At 36.5% G+C, this 18,415-nt stretch overlaps 1 protein-coding gene across 1 annotated transcript; it reads left to right on the top strand.

Annotated features, from left to right (window-relative positions):
• The first annotated feature begins 2,178 nt into the window (after positions 1–2,178).
• Positions 2,179–5,589, top strand: LOC132293308 (large ribosomal subunit protein P2y-like). Its single transcript, XM_059790740.1, has 4 exons — positions 2,179–2,365; positions 2,456–2,563; positions 4,642–4,871; positions 5,268–5,589. Exons 2-4 carry the CDS (start codon positions 2,476–2,478, stop codon positions 5,292–5,294), a joined length of 345 nt encoding a protein of 114 aa, XP_059646723.1. The 5' UTR covers positions 2,179–2,365; positions 2,456–2,475; the 3' UTR covers positions 5,295–5,589.
• Positions 5,590–18,415: the final 12,826 nt, after the last annotated feature.

Below are 18,415 nucleotides of genomic sequence, written 5' to 3'. Positions count from 1 at the left end.
AATTTCATGGAGATTTTCTGAATAATTTAAATTCTTTGAAGCACTATTTGCTGTGCTAAGCAATTTCAATTGGGCTTCCACAATTTATAACAACAGAGAGAGAGAGAGAGAGAGGTCAAGCAATGTGTGAAAGGAAAAATTAAAGAGAATATCGAGGGCATCCACATAAAACAAGAGGGGTATAAAAAAAGAAAAATAGTGATGCCATTATCAAGGGGATTCAAAAATGTTGATCAAGTTTAGTCTAAAATCTAATGTCTTGATTAAAAGCTTGGTGATTTATTATCCACTATCTTAAGGATAACGTTATTTAAACTATCAAATGGCACATTTAGTGAAGAAATACGAAGTTGGAATTATTTAAGGATTTACTAGATATGAATCTGCGTATTTTAGTTAGAGTTTTAAACGGATTATAATTTTAGTTAAACTTATGATCAAATTATATTATGATATATATATATATTGCTGAAGGTGTTTGATATTTTCATTTAGTCCTATCAAAGTATTTCATTTGAACAAATTTGGTTTATCAACTTCAGTAAATGTATCAATCCTCCGGCAAGGGTTTATTGGATTTTTTTAATGATGTGACTCTTTGATTGAAATAATGGGTTTAGCTCAAAATAGTATCTTCTTATTCTAAATAGAAAGCTTGAGATTTTAAGCTTTTCTGGACAAATATCTGTTTCTACTAATCTTTAATAAAATTAGAAAAAAGAAAAAGAAAATAATGGATTTAAATATTATTCTAAAGGGATATGAAGTCTAACAATATTTGTAGGAGTGTGAGAATATTTAAAAAATACATTTGTGCCATTTAATTATCTCTGAAAGAAATAAAATAATGGAGCACAAATATATAAAAATGAAGTGTGTCATTTTATAATTTAATTTTAAATATTATAAAAATACAAGTTATATTAATATAATGACATAACTTGGAGCGGTGCTACACGACCCGACCACTGTTTACCCGAAAAAAACCGACTGCATAGGTGGCTGTCCAACGTGGCAATTTTCCCTCCTCTCTCTCTCTCTAACAATCGGCGACGAACCCATCTTTCCGGCTAAAATTCCGCGACCATCGGTAAACCCATCCTCTCTCTCTGCAAACTACAAAATCTGTAAGAATCAAACTCACATCTTTCATTCTCCCTCGTCTGTTGTTTACTAGCTCCAGCCGCCATCCACAGCCGATTAAGCTTGCCCATCTCCAGCTGCTCCTCGCCGGTGCAGCGAACCGTCCGAACCATCCAGCTGGGCACCGTCGCCGCAAGCATACCGCGCTGCAAGTCCAAGCCCCGGATCTGTTTCGCCGGCTCTCCATGACCGGATCGGACCCAGCCATCTCCCTCTTCGCCGGCGCCGCCATCAACATCCTCACAGTAAGCTTCTACCGTTGTCCAAAGCCCACACTCACTGCCATCACGCCGCCGCGAGTCGCAATCGGTGCAGCACCACAGCCCATCTCTTGCTCGCCGCCGCCGCCTCCATCACGACAAGATCGGCATCTCCGGATCTTCATCGCCGACCCAACTATTCTGTGAAACCAGAGGGATCATCTCACTTCATCGCCGACGGGATAATCTCACTTCATCGCGGCATCGCCATCATCTCACTTCGTCGCCGGAATTGTGTCGGTCTCCTCTGGTTTGGGTAGCAAAGGCGGAACTGGGTCTACCGTGGTGGAGGTGAGTTTGGTCCTCGGCCATGACGGTTTGATGGTTTCGATACAATCAAGGTTGGCGAGTCTAAGTATGGAGAAGAAAGCAGATCAGCGACGGAGACGCCGACGATGGAGAAGACAAGCACCGGCCGGAGGCTTATGGTTGCCGACAGTGAAATCCCGGCGATGATGAACTTGGAAGAAATGAGTCTTCACAAGAAAGCAAAAAAAAACTTGTGATTAACCGAGAGAGAAGGGAGGGAGAAGGGAACGTCCGAGAGAGATGAAGGATTCTCCACCGGAGAGAGAACGGAGAAAGAGGATCGAAAGAGAGATGAGAGAAAGTAAAGTTGCGTCGGAAAAATCGTCTGCCCAGTTGTACCAATCTGCATTTGACAAGTGTGTGTCGGCTAATGTCGGTGAACAGTAGTCGGGTCTTTTAGCATTTCTCCATAACTTGTCAATTTTAAGGCGACAAATATTATTTAATAGTCCTTACATGCGTTGGATTAGCCTTCCAAATTAAACCGCATTCGGAGGAAAGGCAACCCAATCTAAAAAAAACCCTAGGTATATATAAAGGATATACACACTCCCACTTCCTCTCCATTTCCCGTTCGTATTCATCCTCTGCAGATCCCACTTCCTCTCCATTTCCCGTTCGTATTCATCCTCTGCAGATCCAAAGCTTCTCGGGTACCCCACCGTCTCTCTCTCTACACACATAAAAATTATATGTAAGTAATACATGTATTTTACTGATTTATTGAGACTAATATTGTATAGGTAAAGTTATTTGAGCAGAGATGAAGGTTATCGCCGCCTATTTACTCGCTGTGTTGGGAGGCAACACCAGTCCTTCCGCCAAGGATCTGAAGAACATCCTTGGCTCTGGTACTCTCTTTTTTATCTCTCTCTCACTTCTTTGATATATGTATAAAAGATTCAGTCATTTATGTTTTATGTTTTATGTTTTTAGGGCTGTTTGGTTTTCTTTATTGTGTAGTATGGCCCGATAGGGTTTTCTTCTATTTTCTTGTTCTTTTTTTAAAAACATATTTTCAAATTTTTATTTTATTTTATTTTATTTTATTTATCCTCCTTAAGATAAATTGTCCATTTTATTTTGGTGCGTCAAAGGCTGAACAACCCTTATGCCCTACCAAGTATATGTATGAAAAAGCTGGGCTGGAAGCTGTTCTTCCTCCAACTATGGCTTGAGATATGTGTATGTTTTTGAGAGATATTTGTGTTTAGGTTATTTACTCTTTATGTCTCCATAATTAACACCATAATTAACACCTGACACTTCTTTCTCATCAAAGAGAAAGAGACACCTCTAGAAGAGATAGGTTCCGGACAATACAAGAGTACCTTTAGAAGAGAAAATTGTTTTGGAGAAGGTTAATGGAAATTACAGTAATTTCTTTATAAGAAAACACTCTAAGTTGTTGAGAATGTTTTGAAAACAAAGATATATTGTTGCGGGTGCAGAGCTGGTTGAAGCAGTCTAAGAATTTGGCATCAAACTTCTTTTGGCCTATCCCTTGCTCAACTCTTTACGAGTAATGCCCATCTCAGTGATATGGTGATGACTGTTCTCATTTATCCCATTCTACTCTGAAGTATAAGGGGAGGATTATTCTATTTGCATTCAGTGTTGCAATGTTCCTAGAAGTAAGCTCTCCTGATAAATGTTATGGGTTCTCAAATTGCTTGGTTATAAGTGAAATGTTTGAAAAAAAAAAGAACTTAAGATTTGGAACAAAGAAAAAAGTACCATATATATCTACTATAAAAATAAATACTACGAACCAAATAATGAAGAACATTGTGTTGGACCCTAGACGTATTTAAAAAAGATGAATTGATAAAAATAGCTCAACTTGGAAAAAGATGAATTGAACGAAAAACTCCAACTGTGGCTTGAGAGATACGTGCTTAAGTTATTTACTCCTTATGCCTATATAATTAACACCTCACAGTTCTTTCTCGTCAAAGATAGAGAGATACTTGAAAAAGAAATAAAACAGGAAAAGGGAAAAAAACAGGAAAGATAAAGAGATGGAATCAAGCCATGGGAAATGGATTCCAGACATGAAAAGAGCAAGGGAAAAAAGTTTTGGAAAGGTTAATAGAAATTATAGGATTTGCTTTCTAAGAAAGCACTATATCAAGAGTTGTTGAAAGAATACAGAATTTTTTGAAAAGAAAGATATATTGTTGTGAGGGGCCGGTTGAAGCCGTGTAAGAATTCAGAGATTAATCGGTTTAGGAAATATTTCGTTCCTGACAACAAAAAATGTCAAGAGTCATAAGAGATACCCATTGAACTTGTGGCAGTTCTTAATTATAATCAAAATTTGGATTATTTTGGAAAAAGTTATGGTTTGTAATGCCCACAACTTGTGTGTAAGTTATGGTTTGTAATGCCCACGACTCGTGTTTGAGAAGCTGTGAAAATGGTGAAATTGTTTTGTATCGATCTCATTGAGGGTTTAAATGGTTTGAATGGGGGTTTGTACATGGTCCCGTATTGTTTATTAGCATTCATGTTATTATTATTATTTTCCTCTTGACCATTCTTGAAACCACGACCTGGGGCTTGGGAGTTAATACCCAAAGCCATCAAGGCAGAGATTGACTGGTTTCGTGTTATTATTTTTTGTTGCCTAAGCTTCACTTGTGTAACACTAATATGAAAGTTCTGTAATCGGTATGTGTCGTGCACTGCATTCACAAAATTCAGTTCACCAGTATTCTTTTAGAAACTGATTCATAATTTGATTCTAATTTCTTTTGTTAATTGGAAAAGTTCGCTTTTGTATGTTCAAGAATAACCAGGAGATGGATATCCTTTAAATAGGCTTTTATGAGATGTATTATTGTATCTTCGGTTGTATCCTATACAAGGTGTGTACCGTGTGTTGGGGAGGATTTTTAATATGATGAAATGTGTATCTTTCATACAGTTGGCGCTGAAGCTGATGATGATAGGATTGAGCTGCTTTTATCAGAAGTTAATGGAAAGGACATAACAGAGCTTATTGCGGCTGGGCGTGAGAAGTTGGCATCAGTTCCATCTGGTGGCGGTGCTGTTGCAGTTGCTGCAGGTGCTGGAGGTGGCGGTGCTGCTGCTGCTCCAGCTGCTGCTGAATCCAAGAAAGAGGAAAAGGTGGAAGAGAAAGAGGAGTCAGATGATGTAAGCCTTATTTCAATTATAACACATTCGTACTGCTATTCTATTGCAACATTTATGTCCAGTGAGACTTCATCTCCATTCATCCTGGATGGATATAGTTGCCTGAAGTTCCCCCTACCCCTACCCCAGAAATAGTATAATATATGTGTACATCCATACCACTATATTGTGTGTGGCAAATTATATAACCCCTCTATTTTGCCCTGAAGCTTAAAAGGACATAGTTTACATTTTATTCAACTGCCTAATGGACATCAGAGGATAGGCGCATACTTGCATTGCTATGTTGCATTTTCATGTTAACAGTGCCATAACTTTCATACACGTGCACCATTTACAGAACGTTTAAACTTTCAATTTGTGTAATTGATTTTTTCTTTCTTCCAACTTCGGCAGGATATGGGCTTCAGTCTTTTCGACTAAAGGATTTGAGCACCTTATCGTCAGACGTGACCTTTTCTTTTCAATTAACAGCTCTTTAATAGGTGCTTAGGTTTTCTGTTCTGCAGTCATTTTAGTTTTGGTTTATATTTTTTTTTTAGAAGAAAGCTGTGGCAAGTTGAAAACACTGCTTCCTTGTTTGATGGATTTGATTTTGATTTATGGATCTCATTAATTTTCATCCTTTTTGGGGAACCGAATGTAATTTGATCTTTGCTGCTTGGATGGAATTATAGGAATGAATATTTGACCAAATAATCACTTTTCCTTGTTTTAACACTTCAGAACCATTTTATATACTGAGAAATTTTTTTACTCTAATGTGTTGATGAAATGCCAATGCATGATTCAGTTTAAATAAGGTTGTGATGGGACGTTGAAGTGGTGCACAAAGACAACCCAAAAACATGTTTAAATTTAATAATGTTCACTTTATAAAAATAATTAATGTTAAAAATTATTTCTTTACACCTTTTTCTAAAAGTAAATCTATACCCTCTCACTTAAGTGAGGTTGTAAAGAAATATGAGCATTTGCTGCAATTAGTTATGAACTCTATGAACTCTATCTTACAATTTAAGTAATTATTTAATTAATTATTCTTGATAATTCAATTTGAATATTTTTTATAAAATATGTGTCACTTAATTTTGAACAATTTAAGTAGTTATTCAATTAATTGCATGTGATAAGCTTTGAAGCACAGATACGCGTGGTAAGGGTGACGTACCAGTGTCGGACATGCGTATCTCAGCCTTGGACACGTGTCCGACACCCTTCTACTGGTGTCCTATTTTTTTATTCATTTTTTCAAGTCGGACACGCCATAAGATACAACCAGGACACGGCTGATATATCGGAGGACACCGTAGTTCAATTGTTGTTTGAAAGAAAGAGAGGATGAAGAGATTGTGTGTGTTTTTTGTGTAGACTAATCGAAGACAACAAACCAAAAGCTATAAAAAAATGGAGTGGATGAGAGAGAAACTAGAATAGAGGGGAAATCAACAAAGAGATGATGAAGAACCTGATGATCATACTCTGATTGGTGTGGATCAATCGAAGACAGAATGAAAGAAGAAATCTCTTTAATTGTTTGAGTGAAAATTTGTTCGTCTATTTTTAGAGTATATGCAGAGGAGAAGGAAGATGGAAGATGGAAGTTCAGAGACGGAGTAATGCGTCTGGCTAGTGGAGAGAGAATATTAGTCGAACGTGGGAACCGAGGAGATAAGATTAATCTTATCTCCTCTTCCAGTTGTGTTTCGTTACAACAATAAAACTATTCTAGTGTAATCTTATCTCCTTTTTTAGTATGTTTGGTTACAACAATAAAACTATTCTAGTATTGATACAAATTCTAGTATTGGATATAAAGATATACTACATATTTATTGTTTGAATTTTAATAGAATTTGGATTGGACATAATTTAAATGGATTATGTCTATTAATGTAAATTAAAAATTAAGAAAAATTAAAATTTTATATATAATAAAAATATATATTATTATTTTATTATTGTATCATTGCCGTGTCTGTGTCCTATTTTTTTGAAATTTGCCGTATCGCCGTATCCATGTCGTATTGTACCCGTGTCCTGTGTTGGTGTCCGTGCTTTATAGGTGATAAGTGATATAATATTATAGGGATGACAAAACACTACCCGCCCTCTTTAGATTGGTTATGGGGTGGTTAAATGGTTTTGGAACATGAATGATGTTTATATATATATATAAAATAAACATACATTATCCTATTCCAATTATTATTATTATTATTTTAGAATCACTATATATTATGTAACATGGACACGGATACAACACAACACGTCAAATTTAAAAAAAATTTAATCGAACTTGGGCTTGGATATGATTAACGGACTATTTGGATAGTGTTAATGGGTACCATTTTACCCATGGAAGTATATACATGTATATATATGGGTATATATGTATATAGAGCTAGTTTTAATTATTGTTATTTATTAATAATTAAACTTGAGGTATTAATCCTAATTTAATATAGGTTATAATTTTAGGGTTACATATATTTTCACGTTTTTAGCCGACTTACATTATAACTTTTATGGTTGTTTTTCTTTCTCGAATTAAAATTAGAATTAGGGTTTTAGTTTTTCTAAACCTATAAATATATCATTATGTTGACTTAAGGTTTTAAAAAAAATATGTAAACATTTTTCACGTACCAGAGAGATAGAGAGGAACAGAGCGTAAATTGTGAGACAATAACAGACCATCTTTGGTGAGAGTTTTAACTGTGGATAAAGGATTGGTCATAGGAGAAGGGAAGGTTGCGCAGTAGGAGGCTTGATGGCAGTCATGCTCGTCGGAAAAAAAACCTAGGAAGATGGCGATAAGGTTTTGATTCCAAAACCGCAAAGGCAAGTTCTTTCTTTTCTCTCTCCCGTTGCCTGTGTTCTGTGCATCTGTAGATAGTCTCTAGGGCTTTAATGGACTAATAAATTGAATCTTAGATACTTAGTATTTGTGTTATCAATTATTTGTATTTAGGCGTGAATTAATTTTGTTACAGTTCACGCAAGTTTGTTTTGGTTGCAGTGCTTGCTCTTTCTAAGCATGTTGGATCGATAAAAGTTTTAAGTTTTAATTTGATGCAAATTGACTTAAGTAAGGATTTGGGATGGTTTTAGATATACTTAGGACTCCTAGGAACAATTTTAAAAACCAACAAAGGGAGTGGAAGTGGTCGGTGCTGAAGCAGATGGTCGAAAAAACATAGCTGGAGGAGAACAGAGGCTCAAAGGGATGAAGAGCCGGCTCTGGGGATTGAAGAGCCGGCTCCCATCATTCAAGAGCCGGCTCCATGCTTGCAAGAGCCTGCTCTTGCATTTTAGAGCAGGCTCTCTCCTATTTTGACGTATTTTAGTGTTTTCTGATTTTCTGGGCACCGTTTGGATGATTTTAATTCTTTCGAATTGTGTTGTGAGGGCATTTGGGTTCTTAATTTAAAATTCAAGTGTATTTAAACCTCTTATTGCATAGTTTATACGTTTACGCTAAAGTGTTAAACAGTAGGAAAATAGACAACTTTTCAGTACTGTTAACGGTTGGAGGAAAGTTAAATTGCGTAGTTTAATTCAGTGATTGAACAGATTATAAAACCAGTCATGGGGATGATTTTGGGTGTAAATAGGATTCTTAAACTCAGTATTAAAGATGAACCAAAGGTTGGGAATAGCCGGAGACGAAGCTGAAAGGCGAAACGGAGCAAAACTGGACAGATGAGGCTCTAAGCCTTTAAGAGCAGGCTCTAAGTTTTTATGGAGTAGGCTCTAAGTTTCTAGAGCAGGCTCTAAGTTTTTATAGAGCAGGCTCCATGGTGTAAAGAGCCTGCTCTATGATTTTCAAGAGAAGGCTCTTTGGTTAGGTTACGTTTGGTTGCAATCTGGAGCTGTCTGGGAACTGTTTGGGCTATGTTTGGAGTTCTAAATTGTTTTAGGGAGTGAACTAACAATTTTAAAAGTAATTTCAAGAGATCTTAAGCTCTCTAATTGCATAAGTTAGCCTATTATAGGAAGGGAATGATCAGTGTGAAATTTAGACAATTTACATACTGTTAACGGTTGGAAGGGAAGTAGTTGTTCAATTTTTAAATGGGCGACTTAAGTAATTATAACATGATGTTAATCTTGTTTTAAATGCACGTTAGGGTCATTTACTTAATAAATTTGATCTGTGCACACTCGGGAATATAATTGCTGAATTAATAAATCCGTTCTGCAATTACGTAGATTAAGGATAGGAAATTACTTGCTTGCTCTAATATGGCAATTTAATGAATTATAACATGTTTCTAATTTTTGTTTTAGATGCACAGTAGAGTCTTTTAGTTAACAGATTAAACCTGTGCATACTTTGGATTTTTATATTGCTGAAACATTAATCTTCCTGCAATTACATGAGTAAAAGGTTTGCTTTAAATTGTTGAATTATTAGATACACTATTTTGCAATTAATTGGATGATGGTTTTCAACTAGATGATGGTTTTGGACTTAAATTGCTAAACTAAAACATAGGTTTTGTAATTTACATGGGAGTTAACCTGGACTTAATTGAAGAATTAATTGCATATTTTCTGTCAATTATATGAATGAATTTTGGATTTTAAGTTGACGAACGATTAGGTTTTGTCTCGTCAATTTCATGGATATTGTCATGGATATTTAGTTGATAAACTGTTCCAATTTTGTTTTATCAGCTACATGGATTTATGTGGATTCTATTTGGTGTACTGATTGAGTTAATGCATCATTTACGGATCATATGCATGGTATGTACCGGTATGGGACGGTAACATACGGAGGGACGGATTAGATCAAAACGCTAATTCCAACCCATTCATACATACGGAATGGATTAACTAAAATAGTTAAATCCTACATGGTTTCATGTCCTGTCAACTAAAATAGTTGAACGACATATTGGATGGTTGTTTATATTTTCTGTTAATAGGAAGGATAGGGATTTAATTAAAATATTTAAATCCTAATTATATGTTGTGTTTTGGCGACGAATAGTTGACCGGCTCAACATTGTATTTGGATGGGTTATATATACACTTAATTTATGTTAGTCTGTGCGGCTGAACAAGCTGAACGACTAGCTGGATTTCTTATGGTTGGATAGGATCGGACTTTATATATATAATTATGGTGCCGCGATCTGAGCTTGAGTCTCATAGTCGACAGTTAGGGAGTGTATATGCAGTAGGATGCATAGCTAGCTATGTTGGTTGAGGTATACCCTGTTAGGCTAAGGTAGTCATGCCCACTCAGGTGCGTTTTTGCATGTTGCCTTCTATTCAGGTTGAGACCCTCAGCATAGTCTAGTGAGAGTCCTGTAGTGTGGTATTATGTATATATCTATTTACGGACTATATAGATATGGTTGAGACATCTAGGATGTATCTGCGTATCGGGTCTCTGTTTGGATTGTAGTTAGGATAGAACTTGTTCGTGGGCCTGACCCACTATTATTTTTCAGGTAACGGACGGTTGCAGGTCTTAGATCTTGTTCGTGCTGAGCAGAGACGACTTCTCATTCTTCCGACGACGTAGGCGGTTCCTGTATGGTTTAGCATTGGATTCTTTTTCTGTGATTCATTTCTCAGTGATGATTTTTATTAGGGGTCCACCAGAGGAATTCCCGAGTTGTATTAGAAAAGGAGAATTTGGATGTATCAGAATAATTCTTTATTAATTTAATTTTATTCTGAGGTTTCAGTATTTGGTTTATCATTCTAGTTTCTTTTCAACAAATTTTTATTTATCCAAATAGTCCGTTAATCATATCCAAGCCCAAGTTCGATTAAAAATAAAATAAAATAAAAACAATACATTTAATTTAACATTCCAAATGCCACTTAATCACGCACACTTATAATTAAACAGTTAATTCATTTAAACAACAAAACAGGAAACCACGTAACAAAAGTCATGAAAACACCTAAGAATAATAAAATAAAAATAAAATTCCAATTATGTCCTTTTTAAATTTACAGGTATTACATTCTTCCCCCCTAACAAAAGGAATTCCGTCCTCGGAATTCACGAAACTCTGAATTATTTTTATTAAAATTTTGCTCCGTTCCGTTGTGGATTCTGCCTCGGTGTATGGGCTCCACTAATTTCCAAATCCGTAAAGAAAATATATAGGTCTGATATAAAGGAAGTACAAAAATTATCCAACACGTATGTTGTATTTAGCAACTACTCAGCCTTACCTAAATTTGTTTATACCGGGTAAAGGTCCACATTCTTCCAAGTTCCATAGCATAGATGTGTAAAGCTTCTATTCATCCCATCCCAATGTTTTAAAAACACGATTCGATAGGCTACCGCCTAAATGGAGAAACACCATTCATGAAAAGTCCACTTAATACATAAAAATCGACCTTCCTCAATAACGTACCCTGCTTCTGATATGGAAGACATTCTCGATCCAATCCTCCATCTAGAGATATGAGTACAACTATAACTCCGTTGTTAGTGCAATGTAAAACTGATGCGAATTTCTAAAGTGAACATTTCGAGAATAAGGTCTAGCAGTAAACTTGCTCAATCCACCACTCTTAATCCGTACGGAAATAAGATTCCAATAAATGTTGATAATCTCAACCAACCATCCATTTCTGACTAGTCCAACTCCAACTAATCCATATTCCCAATCCAGACAAATTAACAAAAATGAAACACATAACAACAAAATGAAACACATAATAACAAAATGTAACATAAAATAACAAAATCAAACACATAGATACACACAATGCAACAAATCAACCAAAATATAATTCCTAATTAAAACATCCTCCATTCCAGCTAAAAAAACCCTCCTTTGAACTCAAGTTCACAACTTATGTCCCAAAAGTCCATTTCGCGGTTTCGTTGGTAATCATCCAACCGTGAAACCTGTCTTTAACCATGGCTTAAAAGCAATATACTTTTGCCTACGCAAATATAAGAACTCCATCCGATTCCCAACCGCCTAAAAAGTACTTTTTAATTGACTCTCTAAGAGACGACACAAAAATTTCATCCACATGTAGATTGATCTACACCAATTCTACTAGTATCATTCACCATACTGCTGGTGAATGAGATCACCTCCATGCGATCCTTCATCTTCAAGCTTTAATATCCCCTTTCTTGGAGACACTGACATTTCCTCCTTTAGGATCCTCTTCAGAATCCTATTCTTCGCTTGCCTCCTTTTAGAGATCACTCGAAGTTGTGTTGGCCCCGACATGCGGTGACCTAACACCTACATCTTAATCCATTCTTGGCGTATACTTTCCAAGTAATGCCAACCTTAGGACTAAATCTTCGATCCCCAAGTTTTGCTTCTGACAAAGAACTTGACAACATCCTCCTTTACTCCATGGGGTCCATATCGCTTTCCCCTTGAATCCCATCCTTCTCCTAGTGTCAACCATTCCATAACTATGGAATATAATTGACATCAACTCCTCTTAACGAACTGCAAAAAGAGTACAATGAATTCTAATATGGCTCTAAGTATTAAGAGACGCAACGCGGAAGTCTTATAATGGAAACACTCCTAAGGACACTAGAACCTGGAGTGCTCTGATATCAACTGTGATACCCCCGGATTTCCGGATGCGGGTTGGCCAGGCCCACACCCGACTACCCGAGGATATCAAACAAATTAGTAATAAACGAACACAGAATACAATTATCCATGGGTGGATTGTGATGACCTTGTGGGCGGGTGTGCCGTGGGCGGGTGCAAGAGACACTGTCAGGCTACCATACTGACGAGCTACGGGTGCACAAGTCCCACATCGCCTGGGTAGAGGAAAGGTGAAGTGCTTATATGTAAGTGCATCATCTCCAATTGGTATGAGGCCTTTTGGGGTGAAACCCAAGAGCAAAACCATGCGGGCTCAGACCCAAAGCGGACAATATCATACCATGTGGTGGAGTGGGTCGTTACAAATGTAATACCCCCTAGTTTTAAAAAAGGATAAAATTGGAATTTCAATTATCTTTATTGCATTTTTATGTGACTAGTTGCTTAAATGTTTAATTGGTTTATTTATTTTAAACGGTTAGTTTTGTATTTGAATTGCCTTATTTGGTTAAGTATAGTTTAAATTAAATTAATTGTATTTTTGGTTGCTATGCTTACTTTAATTGTATTATTATTTATTTTCTTGCATGGACGTAACTGTTTAATTAAATTAAGTGTATGAATTATCTTTTAGGGTTTTAGTATTTTTATGGACTTGCCGACATAATTAATTAGGATTTACGTCTAGGGTTTTTATTGACTTAGGATTTGGAGTTTGTTATAAATATATAACTTATACGTCCCTAGGGTTTGATAACCCTATTCACGACACAGTGAAAATACAGAGAGTTTGGAGAGAAAAGCAGAACAAAACTTAGAAGGAGAACAGAGAGGGCCAAGGGAGAGTTGTGGTGGATTAAACCAAAACCATAGAAGGCTTGAAGGTGGTCAGTGGTTGCCAGAAATTAGGAAGACGACAACACAGTTTTGAGACCAAAGCTACAGGCAAGTTCTTCTACTTTCTCCTTCCCTTTGGCTTGTGTTCTGTGCACCTAGGTAGTCTCTAGGGTTAAATAAATTATAAACTAAAACTTACATGTTAATTGTATGTTATATTGATAATCTGTTTGGGTTGTAATCGAATCTATTACAGAATTCGTACACATCTGTTTTCAGTTTTATTGGAAAAGTTTGTTAATCCGGTTGTAATTTTAGACTCTAGGGAATTTGTTGAGTCTTAAATGGATCTTGCATGATTATTATATGTCAAATTTCATTATCTGTTGTCTGAGAAAGTGGTCTGAAATAAATTCGTTATTGTCTGTTCCAGTTTTGCTTTTAAGCATGCTAGTAAATTGCTTAGTTAAATCTCTGTATTTGATTTCAAATTGTTGTTCTAAAACCATTGGGAGTTTGTTTTGGTCTTTAATAAGACCCTAGGATAAGTTTTAGAAATCAACTGAAAGGTGGACATAGGCCGGAGAAGAAGCAGAAGGACGAGGACGGAGCAAACGGGGACTGGAAGCTCTCAAAGGAGGTGAGAGCCGGCTCCATGGATGTGGGAGCCGGCTCCCACACTCATTGAGCCGGCTCTATATTCTTAGAGCCGGCTCCAGGCTCAAAAAAGAGCCTACTCTTGGAATTTAGAACAGGCTCTTTCAAATAGTAACTTTCTGAAAAAATTCTACGAACTGTTTGGATACTGTTGGAGCATGGGAACATTTCTATTGACTCTGGGGTTTTACAGAGGGATTCAAAGGTTGGATTTGAGAGTTATTAAGTCCTTAAATTGAGTAAGCTTGACCTCTAAGTGAATGAAATTAACAGTGTGCTAATTTAACAATTGTGCGTACGGGTAACGGCTGGAAGGAAATTTATTGTCTAATTTTAATTTGACAATTTAAGGGGCTATAATATAGTTCTAAATTAAAGTTTAAATGTGTGATGGAGTCTTTTGAATAACAATTAGACTTGTAGCTTATTGGGGCTCTGTGCTAACAGATTAAACAGAATATCAGTATACAACTTAGCACGCGGTTACCTGATGGAGAAAATTAAGTTGCTCAAATTAATCTAGCAATTTATGGGACTATAATGTGATTTTAAAACTTATTATTAATGCATGATAGAGTCATTGATATTAGATGTGATCTATGCATGCTATGGATGCTAGTTGTTGAACCTTTAAACCGTTTCCTGCAAATACATGGTTTAACTCTTGGGTTTAAATTGCTGAAACTATAAATAGTCTTCTGTAATTATTTGGGATGGTTTTGGATTGTAAATTGCTATACTGTTATTTATAGGTTGTAATTTACATGGTTTGGATGTTAATTGTGGGATCTTAGATATTATTTTACAAGTAATTGGATTATGGTTTTGAACTGTAATTGCTGTAGTGCTGTATAAACTATTCTGCAATTACCTGGCTTTTGGTTTTAGTTATTAAATTGCTGTACTGTTATTGATAATCTGTAATTTTTACATGGTTTTGGATTTAAATTGCTGAATAAATATATTCTGTCAATTACATGGATATGGAGGATTGTATGCACCGGTATAGGACGGTGACATACTAGGGGACGGTTTAGCTCAAAATGCCTAAACCTAACCTAATGGATTAAAGGAATGAATTTAAAAATATTGAATCCTACTTGTGTTAAGTCAAATCAACTGCAACTAAATTGAGTGGCTTCCTGGATTAATGGATGATAATTAAGTCATATCAACTGAATAAGTTGATAAACTAACTAGCTTATTTATTGTATGTCAGTTCAATAAATATTTGAACTACATACCCTTGTTTTGGACGGACTTTATATATATGTTTATGGTACCACGAGATGAGCTTGAGCCTCAGACTCGTTGGTTAGGGTGCGTATATGCAGTGGATGCGTAGCTGGCTATAGTAGGTTGAGATGTATCCTGTTAGGTCTAGGTACTCATGCCCACCTTTGGGTGCGTTTTCGCATGTTGCCTTCTATTCAGGTTGAGACCCCTACTGTAGTCCAGTGAATGTCCGTTAGTGTGGATATATATATATATATATATGTATGGACTAGATAGCTATTGTTGAGATATCTAGGGTGTATCTGCGTATCGAGTCACTGTTTGGATCATAGTTAGAGAAGAATTTGCATGCGGGCCTGACCCACTCTTATTTTTACAGGTGTTTGTTAGTTCCAAACTTGGAGCTGGATCGTGCTGAGCAGATACAGTTATACACTCCACCGAAGACCAGGGTTTTATTTCATATTTTAGACTTGGGTTTCGTTTCCAATCTTTTGAGTTCAGTGAGATATATTAGGGGTCCACTAGATGGATTCCCGAGTTGTAATAGAAATGGAGAAGTAGGATGTATCAGAATCATTCTTTGTTAATTAAATTTTATTCTGAGATTTTTGGATTATTATTCTAGTTTCTTTTCAGCAATTTATTTATTCTTGTTTTTCTTATTTGTATTCTGTGTTCGATTATTGCTAATTGATTTGATATCCTCGGGTAATCGGGCGTGGGCCTGGCCAACCCGCATCCGGAAATTCGGGGGTATTACAGTTGGTATCAGAGCACTCCAGGTTCTAGTGTCCTTAGGAGTGTTTTCATTATAAGATTTCCGCGTTGCGTCTCTTAAAAACTTAGAGCCATATTAGGATTCGTTGTACTCTTGTTACGGTTCGCTTGGAGGAGCTGATGTCAATTATATCCCATAGTTATGGAATGGTTGACACTAGAAGGAGGATCTAGTTCAGGGCGAAAGCGATATGGACCCAACGGAGTAAAGGAGGATGTTGTCAAGTTCTTTGTCAGAAACAGAACTTGGGGATCGAAGATTTAGTCCTAAGGTTGGCATTATTTGGGAAGTATATGCCAAGACTGGATTAAGATATCGGTGTTAGGTCAGTATATCGGGGCCGGCACAAATTTCAGATATTCTCAAAAAAGAGACAAATGAAGAGTAGGATTCTGAAAAGGGTCCTACGGGAGGAAATTTCAGTGTCTCCAAGAAAGGGGATATTAAAGCTTGAAGATAAAGGATCGCACGGAGGTGATCTCATTCATCAGCAGTATGTTGAATGATACTAGTAGAATTGGTGTAGATCAATCTACATGTGGATAAATTTTTTTGTCATCTCTCAGAGAGTCAATTGAAACAGTACTATTCGGTTGGAAATCGGATAGAGTTCTCATTAGAACAAAGACATGATTTTATATCACATTCTGGAGCGAATGGGGATTAGGTTGTGACGTTCTATGGTACGTTGTAAAACCACGATAGACGATTTACATTCTGCGTATACGAAGGATAAGGGGTAAGCCTTTGGTAGTTGTTTAGGTAAAAGAATGTTGCTTCTAAGCTATGGTTACAGACAGGTTTCAAGGTTGGATGATTACCAACGAAACTACGAAATGAACTTTTGCGACATAATTTGTGAACTTGAGTTCAGATGAGGTTTTCTTCTCTGGAATGGAGGATGTTTTAATTAGAAATTATATTTTGGTTGTTTTGTTGCATTGTGTGTATCTATGTGTTTGAATTTGTTATTTTGTGTTGCATTTTACTACTATGTGTTTCATTTTGTTGTTACGTGTTTTATTTTGTTAATTTGTCCGGATTGGGAGTATGGAGTGGTTGGGGACACAAGTATGTGATCAACCAATTATTATTTTGATGACGTGGATAATAGCGCTATGTACGCTAGGATTTGTAAATAAATGGTCATATGATTGGGTAGAAACACAAACTCCTAGCCAATCTATTGGACTTAGATGTGCGTCAATAGGGTACCTTAATTAGGATGGGATAGCTTAACTACCAATAAGAGTCCAATAATTTACAATGATTAGTTGGATATATTCTACGCTAGGTAGGGATTTGTTTTTTTACAACACTATAAGAATGGTGGTTGTGAATGTCTTGGGGGATTTGTGAGGTTGTGGTAGGTAAAGATCACTGTAATGCCACTATGGATCGGACGGAGGATTTCGGGCAGGTAGGTACTTATTGGGATAACGCCGACGGAGGATAGTGGACTGATTTAAGCTATATTAGTCCATTCGTAATTCAGACATTGTTTTACGAGGGTGTCATTTGGAGGGGTGGCTGGAATTGTACCTAGAGGAGGAACCAAAGTTTTTACACTACATAAAAATGTGGAATTTTTTTTTTAGGGTCCTAATTTGCAACAATTAGTTGTTGCTTTGACATTGATGACTATATAGAGGATGGGAAAAGTTTCATAAGCTTTTGAAACAGGACAAGGAGTCAAATTAACACTATTTATATTATAAAGGTAGGGTGTCAAAGATAGGATGGTGAGACCGGTTAGCTATCATAAGGAAACGGTGCACGGTGTGCGTGAAAAAGTTATACTGCATGGTTAGCTATTGACGATGCTCCAAATTAAATACTGGGTGCAGATGGAATTTGGTGGTACCAGACTAATGGTACTTTTGGTAGACAGATTGGGAGGAGGATGATGGAACTAAGATTCACAACACTTAATTCTTTCTTCATTCTGGCGGATAATATGATTTCCAAATTAAATCAGCTCAGATCTTGTTTATTTCGAACTAGTGAAATATCAGTTCATATAAATAGAGGGGATTACAAGATGACTTAGATGCATCAAAGTGGTAATTTGCACTTTGCGTTACGTTCTGGTTGGTGGAAAGGAACATGGATGAGGACGCTCGAAACAACTGATAGGAGTTTTCGGTTAGTTGTTACATTCGGAGTTGGGGTCTTAGTTTATACACTAATGACACTTGCTTTTACCAAGGCAATTAAGGGGGTCAAATTCAAATATCGGAGCTGACCCTGGAGGCAGTGTTACCTTACTCAGACAGAGTATAAGGTACTAGAGGAGGATTTGTTGCATCTGTGAATACTGTCGGAGTGACTGAGATATAAAATTTGTAGAAATTTTTCTTGGTACACTCGGACGGTTATACGGAACATCAGGACATCAAATGTCCGTTCTAGTGACTAGGTTTAGAAAAAGACATGTATATAACTGTCTAAATGAG

The sequence above is a fragment of the Cornus florida genome, unplaced genomic scaffold (assembly GCF_030987335.1).
Source record: "Cornus florida cultivar Cherokee Brave unplaced genomic scaffold, ASM3098733v1 CherokeeBrave_3.0.0_Hap2_Chr02, whole genome shotgun sequence".
Lineage (NCBI taxonomy): Eukaryota > Viridiplantae > Streptophyta > Magnoliopsida > Cornales > Cornaceae > Cornus > Cornus florida.
Note: the sequence above shows the minus strand (reverse complement) of the source record. Positions and strands in the feature narration are given on the sequence as shown.